The sequence below is a fragment of the Meleagris gallopavo genome, chromosome 19 (assembly GCF_905368555.1).
Source record: "Meleagris gallopavo chromosome 19, MGAL_WU_HG_1.1, whole genome shotgun sequence".
Taxonomy (NCBI): Eukaryota; Metazoa; Chordata; class Aves; order Galliformes; family Phasianidae; genus Meleagris; species Meleagris gallopavo.
In genome coordinates, this window is record NC_139422.1 from 2212944 (window position 1) to 2228757 (window position 15814).

A 15814-nucleotide genomic window follows, 5' to 3' on the forward strand; every position below is an offset into this window, starting at 1 on the left:
TCACCTCATCGTGTCTGCTGCACATCTGCTGCGGTGTCTGACAATGGCTGTACTGTGGGGCTGCTTCAAATAATGTCTCTCATCTTGTCCGAATTGTTTGCAGAGGAGCAAAGCACGGTCACCTGGGAGTTACCTAGCAGTATGTAGTTTGCACTAAGTTGTATCCTATTAAATCCACGTTAAGAAATAATTAACCTTCCTTAACCCTTTACTTCTTTCCCTTCTCATTTGGAGTACGATGTTGCACCGATGCAGCTGTTGTCTCTCCCCACTTTGCTGCCATCCCTTCGACCCACAACTGCACGCCGCACGCTGTAATAGCAGGGATTTTCTTTGTTTTGCTTATTCATTTCTTTTGAATGCCTTGTTGCACAGGGATTTAGGAAGTGAAAACTGACAGTTTGGTAATGAAGAAGCGATTAGTAACTCTGTGAAGAGTTATGGGGTGGTCTCCCAGGGCTTATGTGTGTGCCCCATTAATGAAATGAGAGCATTGCTGGGATTTCTGAGGAGGATAGGATAGGCTTTGCCTTGCTGAGATCCACCTCCTGTTTGTGTCAGTGAGGACTTCTGTCCCAGGAATAAGCACAGAATTGGGTCCAAAGAGAAGTGTTCATTTCTTATGGATTTGGCTGGCTTTTTATTGGGAAATGCCTGTCTTTCTGGTAGCTCCTAGCATGACTTAGGAAACCCTGTTGAATGCTTTTAGCGAGAAGTATTTTTGCTTCCTTGCCCACATCAGTGAATTCCCAAATCTGACTGCCAGTTTATGGTCCTCTCCCACCTCCTCCATCTTTAGGCTCAACAGTACAAAAGTGGACAAAAAGTGAAGGACAAAAGTGAAGCCCTAAATATGATTTCTTGCTTCTACAAAGTGTAGATAGGAAGGGCTGTGGGAGGAGAGCAATGAAGCAGCAGCTCACCTTGCTCCTGTAGCTGCGCACTGCTGGGCAAACAGCAGTGTGATGCTGTGTCCCCACCTCAGCTGCCCAACCATATCTTCCTCGTGTCCATGGCAAGCTTTCCAGTTCTAACACTGTGATAGGAAAAGGCAACGCTTGAGTAACTTGAAAGAGAGAGCAGAAACTAAAAATTCAGCTGAGATTGCACCTCTGCATGCACGGTGGCACGCAGGGAGGAACAGAGGCTCTTCCTCTCCAAAATACCAACTAGGGCTGCAATCCAACCAGCTCTGCTTTATGTAAATATCACAGGGAAGCAGAGATCTGAAATTCAAGCAAAGCAAACGGAAGAGTATAGATGGCAAAAATAATGCAGGGCTCACTGGAAAGGTTACCGTGAGCAAAGTAAATGTTCTGCTGGCAGTGTCATTTGGGGCACCTATTGGATTGAGAACTCAAACAAGCCTCAAACCAAAGGACATTCCTGAGCTCCCTCCCCATTCTGCTGCAGTGCTGTGCTCCGATGGCTTCCCTCTAGCAAGAAGATGTGATGACAGACCTGGGAAAGCCAGCAGAACGTGGATGGAAGTCCTGTATCCACCTGAGAGCACTCTGCAAAGCAGCTGAAGTCCAGTAGAGTTATAGAGAAGGAAATACAGGGATTTTCCTTGTTTTCTAAGTTTTACACCTCAACAGGAAGGTAAAAGGATGTGAGAGCATTTGTCCTGCAGCCTATTTACCTTGTGTTCTGCAGAGCATCATTGTGAGTTTTGAACCCAAAGGGAAGAGAGCAGAGTCTGGAGCTACCATTGGTGTAGACACAGCACCCAGCAGTGCCTGTGGGAGGCTGCATTGCTGTGCAGAGCTCTTGCGCTTGGCTGTCAAGCCACAGATGGTTTGAAAATTGCAGTAGCAACCCCTGAGTAGTTATTTCTGGAGATATGCTGGTAAAATTACAGTGTATACATGATGTCCTGCTTGTCCCAGCCACAAGGGCATCAAGAGCAATGATGGGACAAGAGGGGAGGTTTAACAGTTTGATGGGAGTGGTCTTCAGGTGCAGGGAGACAGTTGTAGCTCTTCGGTGGCTTAGCCTGTACCTTGCCCATTTCTTTATTTCTGATTTTTCTCCCTCTCCATGTGATGCCCAGAAATGCTTTCGTGCTTCCCTTCTTTGGAGTTGCTTTGGGATGATCCCAGGCCCTGAAGCAGCTTTAGGTAGAGCTGGTCTTGGAGTATAACCTTTGTGAGACGCTTGGCTACTGTGCTGCCCTGTGCCCCTGCTCATCTACTATTGAATCCCATGAGGCTGTGTGTGGTGTGACATGCTGCATCCTGCTCTGCGCCCGTGATACCTGGGGATTGGCACAAAACTGAAAGTAAAAGCCCATTTCAGCAAATGGAGATCTCATTTGCTCCTCGAACTTACCGCTAAGTCCACCACTCCAAGTTCTTCTGCCCGTTCCAATTAGAGCCAATTAACTATTTTTCTCCTGCCCCTCCTTGCCCCTGTCTTATCGCTATAAAACTCACCCGGTGCTGAAAAATGAGCAGCTGAGCAAGGTGAGGTGCTTGTCCCCTGATCCTGCTCCATGTGCCCTGTGCCCCGCAGCCCATCCCGGACACGAGCCCCATGAAGCGCTCCATCTCCACGCTGACCCCGCAGCGTCCACATCCCATGCACCTCTATGAGTACTCCCTGGAACGCGTGCCCACGGATCAGGTGCATCACCACCACCACCACCGCTGCCACCGGCGGAAAGAGAAGAAGCAGAAGTCCTTGGATAGGACCACGCATCAGCTGGCCGACGGGGAAGCTGGTAAGAGCTTTGTGTTTAACGAGGATTGGTCCTTCCCTTCATAACAGTCTTTATATGTGATTTGGGATCCCTGCTCCACATTTCAATGTTCTTCCCACATTGGTGAGCGCCAATTAATATTCTTTCAGTGGCCCAGTCTGGTGAATCTTCTTCCAAGGACAAGAAGCAGGAGCGTGGACGGTCCCAAGAGAGGAAGCAGCACTCTTCCTCCTCTTCAGAAAAGCAGCGCTTCTACTCCTGTGATCGCTATGGCAGCCGGGACCGATCCCAGCCCAAGTCTGCTGATCAGAGCAGGCCCACTTCGCCCAACGGTGGGCCTGAGCAAGGTCCCCACAGACAGGTGAGGAGATGCAGAGTGGGAGGAGAGCCTTTACTTCTGCCAGGAACGTACATTTTCTATGCCTCTCTTAAAATAGAGGAGATGGAAGACCATGGAAGGGAAAGCCTTTAAGGTCCTGCTTATCGTAGGATTGTTTGGATTGAAGGGACACATCATCTAGTTCAAGCGCCTGCTATGGGTAGGGATGTCTTTTGGAAGATCAGGTTGACCAAAATCCCATCCAACCTGAATTTGAACACCTCCAGTGCTGGAGTTGCTGGAGCATCCATTTGTACGTTGTAATGTATGACCGTGCAAAAGGTTGGCATCCTCCCTTGGAAATACTAGGTCACTGAGTGGTGGTGATCCTCCCCACCACCTCTATTAGCGTGCAGAAAGCCTGGGACCTGTTTGTAGCAGAAGGGGTACAAGTGGAAGAAAAGAAAGGCAAAGATCCAGTGTGCAGGCTCAGAAGGACAAGAGTTTGCATCCCAGTCATATGAGCACCCAACAGAGCAGAGCAGAACAGGCACTGCTGGCTAGCCCAACCAGCAGCAATTTGGTGTTGCCACAAAAGAAAAAGCTACTCATGAGAAATTAAGTCCTGGTGCCAAAAGACTGGATCCTGAAAAGTGAGGGGTTTTTAAAACATGCTCCTAGGGCTGTTCATGCACTGCCTTGGGAGAAGGTGAACAGAAGTGCTGAAGCATGGACTGCTTCTCTTGCTCATGGTTCTTTTCCTCATTATAGCTCAGTTTTCTCCCATGCATCACTGTTAGTAACTGATGGAGCTGCCAGTTTGTTCTTCCATTCCAATAGTGAGGGTGCAATATTAACGAGTATAAGGTGAACACAATTTTCAGTATTTTTCTTGAAGGAGCCCTCTTGGTAAAAAGCTAGAGCCCATAAAAAAAGAATATATATCCTTTTGTTGTTGTTCTCAGAAAGTGTCTATTTAGGAATAAAACACATTCTAATTAAAACTATTAAAAGAAGTCTATCCCAAAATTCTCCCACATAATTCAGTTCTGAGCACAAAAGCGACCCCCAGTGCCAATGTTCACAGCTCTTGGCTGAAGCTGAGAAAAACTTTGCCCCAAAGCAGAGCAATTTTTGCCAAATTGTGTAGTTGCCAAAAACACAGCAGGTTGTCGGGCCGCTCACGGAGTCGCTGAGGTAAGGGCATGTTGGGCTGTGTGTGCTGTGGGTCCTCTCCCCAGGCTCTGCTGGAGCCATCTACCAGTTTGCGTCCTACCAGTGCTCCAATCGTTTCTGTCCTTACCTACTGCTTGCAGAACTTCAGTTCTCTAACTTTTCCCATCTCCTGTTTAATTATTTCTGGAGAACCTCCTTCCCCTAACTGTGCGTGTCTAAACTCTCTCTTTTTCCTTCTCTTTCCTCTTGTGACTTGTCTGTCCCTCCTGTTGCTTCTCCTTCTGTTTTACACCTGCTTGCCTTTGTGTTCGTCTGGCGTTTCCTTCTTTTTTTCTTTTTCTTTCTTTCTTTCTTTGTTTTTTTTTCTTTTCTTTTTTTTTTTTGGTTTTTGTTTTGGTTGTTATTTTTTTCATTCGCTCTGTTCCAATTTTGATGTAGGGCAGTGGTTCGGTTAACGGGAGCCCCTTGCTGTCGACATCTGGTGCTAGTACCCCCTGCCGGGGTCGGAGGCAGCTCCCGCAGACCCCCCTGACCCCACGCCCCAGCATCACTTACAAGACCGCCAACTCCTCGCCCGTCCACTTCAGCACGTCGCCGGGCGGCCTCCCGCCCTTCTCCCCGGGCCGCCTGAGCCGCGGGCTGTCTGAGCACAATGCACTCCTGCGTGGGGACCAGCAGCCGCCCCCAGCCGCGGTTGCCCGCATCGGCTCCGACCCTTACCTGGGCCACCGCGACGCCGCCGACAGCCCTGTGAGCGCAGCGCCCGAGGACACGCTCACCTTCGAGGAAGCCGTGGCCACCAACTCGGGGCGTTCCTCCAGGACTTCTTACGTCTCTTCCTTGACCTCCCAGTCTCACCAAGCACGCCGGGTGCCCAATGGCTACCATTACACGTTGGGGCTCAACACGGGGCCCGGCGCCGGCACCAGGGGACGGAGCTACTACCACGAAGCCGACGAGGACGACTGGTGCTAGCGGCACAGCCAAACCCTCAGAGGCTCACACGGGGAAAGTCGATGAGTTTTATCATCTGGAAGGCTGTGCGCTCAGACACACGGTGCCGGGGAGTGGCCCCTGCTGCCAGAACTGCTCTGCCCCACTCCGAGACCTCCGGAGACATTTGTGCAGCCTCTCTCCTGCCTCTCTCTTCTTTTCATTTTTTCTTTTTTTTTTTTCCACTGAAATATACCAAGGAAGAAGGCTCCCTCCCAGGGGGCAGCACACCTCTCCCCACCTCCTGCTGCTTTCAAAGACGTGCACCAGGTGCCCAACCACAAGGTCCACAAGGAGCCATCCCTGTTGGCAGACAAGTAGACTATCAGTGTTTTTTGGGGGATTGGCACTGTTTGGTGCCAATTTGTTTGACCAGTTGATTGGTCAATGGGTGGTTGGGTTACTACTTCATTATTATATTTTCTTTCCCCACCCTTATCTTGGCAGGAGTCAGGGGTGCAAAAGGGACACCGGCAAACAAAGCTCGACCCCGTGTTTTATCTCATTTCCCACTAAGAGGGAAGAGATCTACCTAGTGAACTGGGAGAGGAGAAAAAAAAAAACCACAGATCAGAACAAAGGACAGTCCACTGGGACTTGATGTTCAGCCACAGCGACCCTTCCCAGGAACTCGCTGCTTCGCCCCGGACCTCTCACGTGCATCACCACTTCGGGTCCTCCACGCCCACCAGAAAGCCACACGAGAGCTCCTTCCTAAGGACTGTTTCCTTGCTGCTGAGACTTTTCTTCCTGTCCCCTCTCTCCTGTTGACTGCAACATGCCCTCACTGTTTTGTCTTGTTTACAATATAAGCTTGATTTAGCAAAAAACAAACGAAAAAAAAACAACAAAAAAAAAAACAAACCCACAAAAACTAAAAAAAAAAAACCACCAAAACAAAAGAGGAAAAAAGGAAAAAAGCGTAGAGTTGAGCAGAAGAAATGTTATTGGTTTTATATCAAGCTATTAGATAGAACTTTAACTTTTCATTGTGTGCATTTTTGTAAATTGTACAGTTAAAAAAAAAAAAAAAAGAGAGAGAAAAAAGGAAAAAAAAAATTACTCTTTATGTAGAGAATTAGTCCAATTGTCATTCCAGGTCCCACCGTTTCTACCGAATGCTCCAGTTGTTCACTACTAAGTGCCTAACCTTTGAAATCTTTCACGGCAACAACGACGCAAACTCTTGCTTCGATGCATCGGACGTGGGGGTAGCGGGGCCTGGGGCAGCGCCTGCAGGAGCTGGGGATGGAGCTCCCAGGGCGAGCACATGGCCTGGGCTGGGTTGGAAGATGATAGTGGGGAAGGCAAACACGTTTTGGGGTTGGTTTGGTGATTTTTGTTTTGTTTCGTTTTGTTTATTTGTTTTTAATTTGGCTTTCTTTTCTTAAATATAATTTAATTGTGGAGAGCGGGAAGGGTGCAACTGCAGCAGTTGAAACTGGCCTTGTCTCATAGTCTGGTGTTGTCTCGTTGACCGATGTTTAGGTCCTGTGGGAGAGCTGCAGTGATGCTCCCAGAGGAGCAGCACCTTTCCCATTGCATGTCTAGAGTTGTAGTTGGGCTGCGGGAGCCGTGGCCATGTCCCGTGGTGCGTCGTTTGTGTTGGGGGCAGATGGAGAGAGTCTTGTTTTTAATTGCCTGTTAAGAAGAAAACAAAACAAAAATATCAAAACCTCTAACTCTGATTCTCAGGGATGAGATTTCTGTGTTCTTGCAATGACTTTTACGTTGGACGACTTTTTAATTTTGTGCACGTGTGGATTTCTGCACTTTGAGCCTGGGAAGGAGGCACAGATGACCTGGCAATGGGGAGAAAGCACCAAAAGAAACGCCTGGGCAGGACCTGGTGTCCATGGCTTTGGAGAACCTCAGTAGGGCTAATTTGGTGCACGGGAGGCCAGAAGCCAAGCAGTTCCTGGGCAGAAGGTTAAAGCAGGAGGGGTGGGAGGTGCCCGTAGAGCACGTTGCTAAAAGTAATGATAGGAAATGGTTGGACAGTTGAATTACTTCAGAGGATCAACCGAGCCCCAGGACTGTGGAACTTCTCAAGGCAAAGCTTGAACCGGGTGGAGATCCCGGCACGACCTGCTGATAGGTTTGGACACGAGGGTGGTTTTAGGCTGTTGGAGGCTACCAAAACACTCAGGAGGTCTCTGATGCTCTCAGCAAGGTCCTTCTGGGGATTTGTGCTGGGAGCATCCTGCTGTAGGATGGTTCTTCACATCTCCTGTAGCTTTTCTGTTGGAGAATTTCTACCTGTCGCGTTCCGTTGCGTGTTTTTTGTTCCGTTACTGAATGATTATCTCTGGCCGATCTCATCCCTGGATTCTGCTAAAGGAAAACTCCTGTCTCTGTCTCTGTATTTATGTGCACTTTGAATAAAGGAAGTGCGGTAGCCAGAGGTCCTCTATGGGTAATGGCTGTAATTTGCAAACGGAGGGCTATGCAACAAGATGACACGTAAGGAAACACATCCACACCACAGTCAGTGAGACCTTCATCCATTCTGTAGCTTTATCTGCTGGATCTTCCTGTTTCAGGCTTCAGCATGATTGTGACCAAATGTTTTATACATTTTCCTTACACGAAGGCACAAAGGCTTTATTTGAAATTTTAAAGAAAAACGTTACTCTTTTACTCCAAGGAGGAGAGGAGGAAGCAGAACCTCTCCAACACTGCATGCAAACATTGCACCCACACCGCAAAGCAAACGAGCTGTCTTTCTGCACCAGTTTTGCCTTTCCTCCCCCTCGCCTCGCCCCTTCCTCGGTCATTCTCAACCTCAGCCCCCACGGCCCCACACCAATTCCCCCTCCGGAGCTCACAGCCCCATAGGGGTGTGGGATCGCTCCCGTTCTTGCACAGAACACAAAGCAGCAGCTCCACTCGTCCAACCCTCCGCCCTCCCCACAGGGGTTGTTGCTTCCAGCGATGGCGGTGACAGAGGAGCCCGACCACGGTTGTCCGTAGAACCCTTTCCCCTCTATTTTTACAGCCTCGTCTCTTCAATGCATACGTCATAACTCCAAGGATCCTCATAGTGAGTTGCCAAACTTGAATTGCACCAATCAGTTTTCTGCATCCAGAACCAGTCTCGTAGTGGCTGTACTTTGAATAAGTAATGTTTGCATGTAAAATATATACATATATACATATATATAAAAAGTATGTGCATGGAAAATGTTTATCTTCGTACTTTTTTGATACGATGTATTCATCAGTTGTTAATTTTTAATTATATTTGATATAAATTGGGGGTTTGTTGCAAAACTTTCTATTTAAAGAAAAGGAAAAAAAAAAAAAAACCAGTGTTAAAAATTATGAAAGTTCCAACCATGCAACACAACTGGAACTTTACCCAAAAAAAAAAAAGGAAAAAAAAAGAAAAAAAGAAAACAAAGATTCTGTGATTGCCTGAGTGGATTCAGTTTGCTGCCTGAGTACCATTTATCAGCCAAACGTTGAACTCTGCAGTTGTTTCTACAATTACGTTTTGTATGAAGCAAAGTCCTTGAATTCAAATAAAAACTTAGCAAAAAAAAAAACAAAAAACAAAAAACAAAAAACCAACAACAACAACAAACAAACAACCTGACCAAGTCCCACCAATGTGTGCAGTGCTGAATGGGAGCCCGCCTGCAGCCGCAGCTCGGCCATCGCTCCCAGTGGCAGCATGGGAAGGAAGCTGCATGGAGGGCCCAGGTTGGGTGCTGTAAGAAATGGAATGGAGGTTTTTTGGTGTTACCTTGGGGCACTGTGAGCATGGAGATCAGCAGTGTGAGGTGTGCTGATGGCCGGCACGCTGCTACTACTAGTGATGATGGTGACGGTGCTTGCTGAGAAGACCTTGAAGTTCTTGCCCTGAGCAGAAGGCAAACCCAAGGGCTGCTGGCACGCGAGGAAGGAACTTCTCATTTCTTTTGCTACCTTATTCCCCACCAGGGCTGAGCACTGTGTGGATCTCCCTCCCTGGGCTCTGCTGCTGTGACCCTTCTGACAGCTCCAAAGACTCCCCAGTGTGGAGTTAAAATAATTATTGGCAGCTGGAGAGCATGCCTGGGGAGGAGCACTGCAGTTTTCAGTGCACTTCAGAGCCCAAGGTCTGGTTTAGGATTTGCTCTTGTTCTTCCTCGCTGTGATGAGGTCCCACCTGGGGTTCCTGTGAAGGGCAGTGTGAGCACAGGGAAGGTCCTTTTGGTCGCCAGGTCAGGATGTAGCACAGGAAGAAGATGGATTGGCTTGAGGTCACTCACTGAGTTATTGGCAAAGTGTGGAGCAGAATCACTTCCCTTAGCTGTTGTCTGGGCTGTGCAGACTCTGGCTTCCTTAGGAACAGAGGACAGAGGAGCATAAAGAAAAGCAGGATTTTATTTTATTTTACGAGATAAGACGAACCGAGGGGTGACGTGGAGATTTCTGAGTGCTCCTGAGCAGCGTCCGTGGAAAAGCACCAATGCCATCCGTGCAGTGCAGCTGCGGGGCTTTGCACGGCTTTGTCCCCCCGAAGGGCACCGCTGCGTCCCAGCGTCGGGATCCATCGCAGCCCTGCAGATCCCATCAGGGCTCCGGAGCAGCATTTCCCACTCCCCACACCTCGTGCTGCCGTTAGGGGGAAGCATTCTCAGACCTTTTCTACTTCTTAGCGGGGGAAAAAAAAAAAATAAATAAATGGAAAAGGGCCGATTCGTCTCTCACCGCTGCTCCTTTGAGATCGTTTCCCCCAAAATATTCGCCTTAGGCTGTGGTGGTGCTGCTGAGTGCCCCACACGGCCCACTGCACGGTGCACCAACCCCAGACCGCTCGTGGATGTTCCTCCCGTCCTCAGAGCTTTGAGAAGTGCTGCTTCCAGAAGTGCCTGATTATAGGAAGGGCACTTAACGCTTCCCTCCAGCAGATCCCCGGGTATTCAGCCAAAGAGGATGCTTTGATTCCAATGGGAAACGGGGATATGAAGGGCAGCGGGGTGCCCGGGATCAGCAGCAGCGAGCTCAGAGCAAGGACGAGGTCACCTGAGCAGGTCCCTCATGCCTTGGTTTAGCTGTGTTCATGTGCCCACAACCCCAGTTTTACCCACATCTCCATTTCCTGGGACTGCTCTGAAGGAGTTGGTTGTGCACTGGCCCACCTGAAAGCTCCCAGGGCAACGGGGTGCTGCTGCAGGAAGGGAGTGAAGGACATTGCATGCACAATCCCCCGTCCCCCCAGAAATCCACTGCAGGACAGAGGGATGCAGCAGAGGAACGTTCTGCTGGGCCAGAAGGTCAGCGCTGTGCGAATCAGCAACACCTGAGGAAGAAAAGCCCAACCCGCATCGCACGTTCTGAACGCAAAGCAAAGGGCTGCCCGAGCTTTGTGCGCAGACCAGGCAAAGCCACGAGGTGGGAACGGGCGTGGAGGGGGGGGGGCGATCCGGAACCCCCAGCAGCCGCGGTTGCTCAAGAAACCCGTGTGTGCACGGCCCCGCTCAGCACACGGGGAGGGGGCCACGCGATTCCCCCCGCCCCGTAACATCCGTGCCCACCCTTCCCGTGCTGGGGGCGGAGGGATGAATGGAGGGAGGGCAGGAAGGTGCCCCTCCTCACCCCCTCCCCTTCCAGCCCCCTCCCCTTATCTCCTCTCCCCCCCTCCCCCTCCGCGGGGGTCCCGGAGCTCGGGGCGGTGCGGGACCGGGCGCACGATGCGCTGCGGGGCTCTGGCTCTGGCGCTGCTCTGCGCGCTGCCCCTGGGAGCGGCGGGGCTGGAGCTTCCCGAGACGGGCTCAGGGCTGCAAGCAGGTAGGAGAGAAACTTCTCCGAAAGGTGGGGATGGGATGAGGTGGCGGGATTTGGGGGAGACTCCCTTAGGGTCGCTCGCGGGCGGTGGGGATGCTCGAGGAGGAGGTGTCCGCTAGGATGCACTGTTCTGCCGGCATTGCGGGCGCGGCAGCGCGGTGTGACCGTCCCGAAGCCCCGCACATGGGGGGGCTCCGCTGCTTCGGGGCTGCCTCAGCGCCGCATCCCGCACCGCTGCTGGAGATGGGAGCGGGGCTGCAGGGGGAATGTCTCTCTTGGGCTGCTGCCTCTGGGGAGTGGATTTGGATGAGGGGGGGTCGTTGTATGGCGTGGTCTCGGTGGTAGGGTGATGCTGGGGTAGATTGAGATGGGGGTCCCTCCGTAGGAGTGGAGCAGTCGGGTCTGTGTGTGACTATTCTGATGTATCCCATAATATAATGCATTTGTGCATGCCATGGTTGAAATCCCTGCGTTGGGGCTGCAGCACGTGTCCTCCTCTTTCCCAGTGCCATGAAACTTTTGAGAACTCCGGGTTCCCTCTGTCCTGGTGGCTGCAGGATCAGCTGGCCCTGCCTAGGATGGGGGACAGCAGGGCCCTGGGGGACAGCGAGGTCCTGGCACCTGGCCTATAGGACGGGGAGCAGAATTAGTTGCATGGATTGAAACGTAAGCCACGTTTTGAAGATGGGGCTGGGACGTGTCCCTGGGAGGCGTCGTGCTGATAACAACGTAAAAGAAGTCGTTTGTTCGGCTGGGATTTTGTAGGATGGGCATTGCTACACTTGCATTGCACTGACGCACACAGATCCTGGCACTAGGAGGTGCCTCGTGGAACACAGCACAAACCCTGCTCCAAATACGGGTGTTAGGCCCAAGCTGGAGCACGCCAGGGGCTGCTGTGCGGCCACATGGCTGGGAATGTGTTTTCAAGAGGGAAAGTGTCGTTATCTCAGTGGAGCTTAACTCTGCCTGAACGTTGGCTGGGAAGAACTGAGGTGGTGCAGCTCACAGCCTGGGAACCGAGTGTGAACTGCATTCCAGCAGCTGAAACCGGAGTGAGATCCAAAGGGTGGACAAAGCACTGGAGATTGGAAGTGGGGAAGGAAGCTGGGTGATACAGGGCAGACAGAGGGCTGTCTGAGAATGCAACCCAGAAATGAACGTGCACAGTTAATTAAAGCTTAGAGTCAACCAATTAAAATCTGCTTAATTAAGGGATGAGCGGCATGTGAAGAGGCAGCACTTGGCAGCACTTCTCTCCCGAGGGCTGGTGGGAGTTGTCCTTCAGTCACTGATCCTCCAGGAGATGCGATGCTCTACGATGTGAATCTGAACAAGTTCACAAGTCAAAGGGCTTAAAAACCTCCAAATACCAAATCTCATGTCACCTCTGCTTGTCTCTCCAGTTCTGCCATTATAGGACATTATCTCCTCCTTTTTACACCGTTCTTTTTAAATTCCACTGCACTGAGGAAGAGTTCCAAGGGCAGAAGCATGGATTTCCTAGGGGGAGAGCTTTTTGGGACAAGACACGTGATGGATATTCTGTGTGCTGCAGGTCTATATAAACTGTATACAAGGCTGTATAAACTGCTTTGGGGTGTTCAGCCAGATGATGTATGCACTGCACCTGTCATTGCTAGGCTGCAATGCCTCTCCTGTGTGTGTCAAACATTGCCCAGTGCCTCGCAGCCCATCAGCACACTGCATGGGCTGACATAGCATCCCTCCTCCTCCTCTGGCCAAGCAGACAGCCTGCTTCTATATGTTCAGTATGTGCAACATATATCTGTAGCATCAATCTTTGCTCTCACAAGCCATGTGTATGCTAGAGAGCTGTGGGGCTGATGCCCAGGCATGGGATGCTGGTTTGAATTCTGCTCTTGCTGGCTGCAAATGATTAAGGCTCAGCCTCCCTGCAGCACGGAGGGAGTGTTCTTTCCTTTGGGTTTGGGTTGGTTTGAGGTTGCGTGGGGAGGAAAGCTTGGGAGCTCCGTTGGAGATTGCATCCAAGGAGGGCTGTGTCCCAGCACCCTGTGTGCAGAACAGGCTCTTTGTTTACCCAACCAGATGGGGAAGCTGGGGCTTCGGGAACTGCATTAACCCTTAGCCTGGAGGTCCTTATAGGAAGGAGCACCTGCGCTGTATGCTTTGCCCATAGAGGAGTGGTGTTCTGAGTGCTGATACAGCATTGGGAACATTCAATCCTGGGGACCTTCAGCTCCTGGGTACCCCGCAGATCCCCATCCACCCACATCCAGGGGACACAGAACAGGGCTGTGGGTCATACAATGGTAGCTTCCATGGTGAGCAGCATTTGATTCATCACAGCTGGACTTTAGGAGCGGGTGGCTGCTTCTCCAACTCGTAGCAAAACTATTGTGTGTCTATGTGTGCTTTGCTCCCTATTTTTGAACAAGCTGGGCTGGCTCCGTGCCCTTCCATCCCCTTGATGAGTGAGCACGGGGCTGTGGCTGCCAGCTGGTGGCAAAGGCACTCCTTGTCCCCAGCATCCCCTCATTGTGCAAGGGATTCATTCAACCTGCAGCCCCTGTGACAGCACTCTGCTGAAAAGCTTTGGCCATCAACTGGGAAAAAATCTGAGACTTAAGCATCCTCCTCCCTGCCTTTCCCACTCCAAGAACTCAAGGGAGCAACACTGTGACAAAAGAACACCTTCTGTTTAGCGCACATCAACCTTGACAGCGCGTCTCAGTCCCACGCTGCTGGTAATTAGTGCTGTGCTAATTACTGTCTCGAGCTTTGCCTGGTTCTGCTGTGCCCACTGCTGGGGATGGAGTGCTCATGGAGCTGTGAGCGGGGTTCTGCAATGGGATTTCTGGCTCGGGAAGGCCATGGGGCTGCACACAGAGCCCTAGTTCTCTAGGTTCCTCCTTGGGCCTGGTGTCCTTGGTGACAAAGGAGCATCCTCACGTTTCTGTTTGGAGATGTTTGGTTCAGCTCCACGCTCTGGGGTTCCTCGCCTATCCACAATGCATTAAGCCCCAGCAACATGGTGAAGGATGTTTGGTCTTCTCTCCAAAATAATCATCCCAAGACTTGGGAGGAGAAGGCTGTACGGTCTCTGTGATGGAGAGGTTCTTTTATAGTGGTTTTTTTTTTTTTAGTGTAGTCATGGTCTTTGTAAATGAGTTCATCATTTGAAAGCTGGAAGTGGTTGGTAAATGAGTTGGTGAATGAACTGGCAGACAATGGGAGATATGTTGGAAGTGAATCTAGCCCCAGAGATCACAGCTAATCCACAGCGTCTCCTCCATGTCTTCCTGGTCTCTTTCCAACACAAAAATGCTGTTTCATCAGTTGAGATGCTGAAACTGCACGCAATTTTCCCTTATTAAAAGTGCCTTAAGTTCTCCACCGAGGAAAGTGAACCAAAGCATTCCTCTTCAGGCCAACCCCAGGCAGGCTGCTCCCAGCCCAGGAAGGCTGCACTGCAGCCCATGGCATTACACGGTTGTCCCATGTTTGTGTCACCCCACTGTCACCTCCAGGTCCAGGCAGGGAGCAGCTCTGTCCATCCAGGGCTGAATGTGACCCCGTAAGATCAGTGCTGAGATCCCTCCAGATGAAACACGGCGATCCATTGCCACAGACCTCTTCCAAAATGTTTCATCTGGGAGGAATGTCAGGATCTCCTATTTTTGATCCCAAATGTCTCAGCAAGCCATCTGGCTATTTTTAATGCATTGCTTTTGCTGCCTGCAGGTTTTCTCTGCTGTGAGAAAAGACGGATGGCGCCGAGGCGTTTCGGTGTCTGATCACTGCGGGGCACTGAGGTGTGGGTGGAGGTAGTGATGTTGCTCCTGGGATGGGATTTCTTGTGCTTGCTGAGGTTATTGGGCGTTGGGATCCCATCCAGGCTGGGTTGGGTGAACTCTGAGTGTGTGGCAGAGTTTGCTCGTGTAATCATAGCATCGTTAAGGTTGAAAAAGACCTCTAAGATCATGAGGTCTAACTAAAAGTGAGGAAGTTCAGGCTGGAAATAAGAAGGAAGTCTTTCACATCCAGGGCAGTGAGGCACTGCACAGGTTGCACAGAGAGGCGGTGATGCCCCATCCCTACAGACAGCCAAGCTCAGGCTGTTGGGGCTGTGAGCACTGCTGGAGCTGTGGGTGTCCCTGTGCTCTGCAGGAACCTGATGGCCTTTAAGGGTCCCTCTATAACTCTATGATACCACAAAGACCTCTCAAAGCCCTTTGGAGTCCCAGTGTGTATTGCTCTGAGCTGTGAGATCTCTTTGCAAGACAACGTGCAGCCAGCAGATGATGCTCCATCAGCTCTTCTCTTATTTTAACCTGCTAGACATGATATTCTGAAGAAATGCTGTTCTTTCACCAGCTTGCTCTGTCTCATGCTCATCTACTCTCTCCCCTACCCCCAGAAGTGCCAACACTTTCCCAATATAGCATCGGCAGAGCCTTGGATGGGGATGGAGGGAGGTGTTAGTTCATGAACATGTCCAGCAACTGTGAGGAATGCCACACTGTGGTCCTCTGCATGGCCCCTGGATCTGGAATTCATGATGCATGTGGGAAATAGCTTCAGCTGGAATTTGAAATTTCTATTTTTCTCCCAAGTATGTACTTCAAAATGAATGGCTGAGACGAATTTTTCCTTAAAAAGGAAGGGGGGAAGGCAGCCACTGGGAGCCCTGCAGCCAGAAGAACGTTGGTGCAATGTGGGTTAGCAATGCCCACAGAGAACAGTTCAAGGTCAGCCAAAATATATTTTGTCCCCCCATTTCAAGCCCTGAAGCAGAGCTGGTTCTCACCCCTGTCATCTCCAGGCTGGCGCTTCACATTTGGCATCTCTGGCTCCTGGCAGCAAAG

At 50.7% G+C, this 15814-nt stretch overlaps 2 protein-coding genes across 2 annotated transcripts in view; both read left to right on the forward strand.

The window, feature by feature from the left end:
* The window catches only part of LOC100539318 (voltage-dependent N-type calcium channel subunit alpha-1B), a 95961-nt gene extending 87036 nt beyond the window's left edge, over window positions 1-8925 (forward strand). The window contains exons 29-31 of the mRNA XM_031556159.2: window positions 2515-2722; window positions 2851-3062; window positions 4635-8925. Of these exons, the coding sequence (XP_031412019.2) occupies window positions 2515-2722; window positions 2851-3062; window positions 4635-5171 (957 nt within the window). The 3' untranslated portion in view covers window positions 5172-8925. The remainder of the gene's footprint in view (window positions 1-2514; window positions 2723-2850; window positions 3063-4634) is intronic.
* Window positions 8926-10870: 1945 nt separating this feature from the next.
* Window positions 10871-15814, forward strand: part of LOC104913712 (uncharacterized) — a 42647-nt gene continuing 37703 nt past the window's right edge. The window contains exon 1 of the mRNA XM_085239661.1: window positions 10871-10967. Within this exon, the coding sequence (XP_085095787.1) occupies window positions 10871-10967 (97 nt within the window). The remainder of the gene's footprint in view (window positions 10968-15814) is intronic.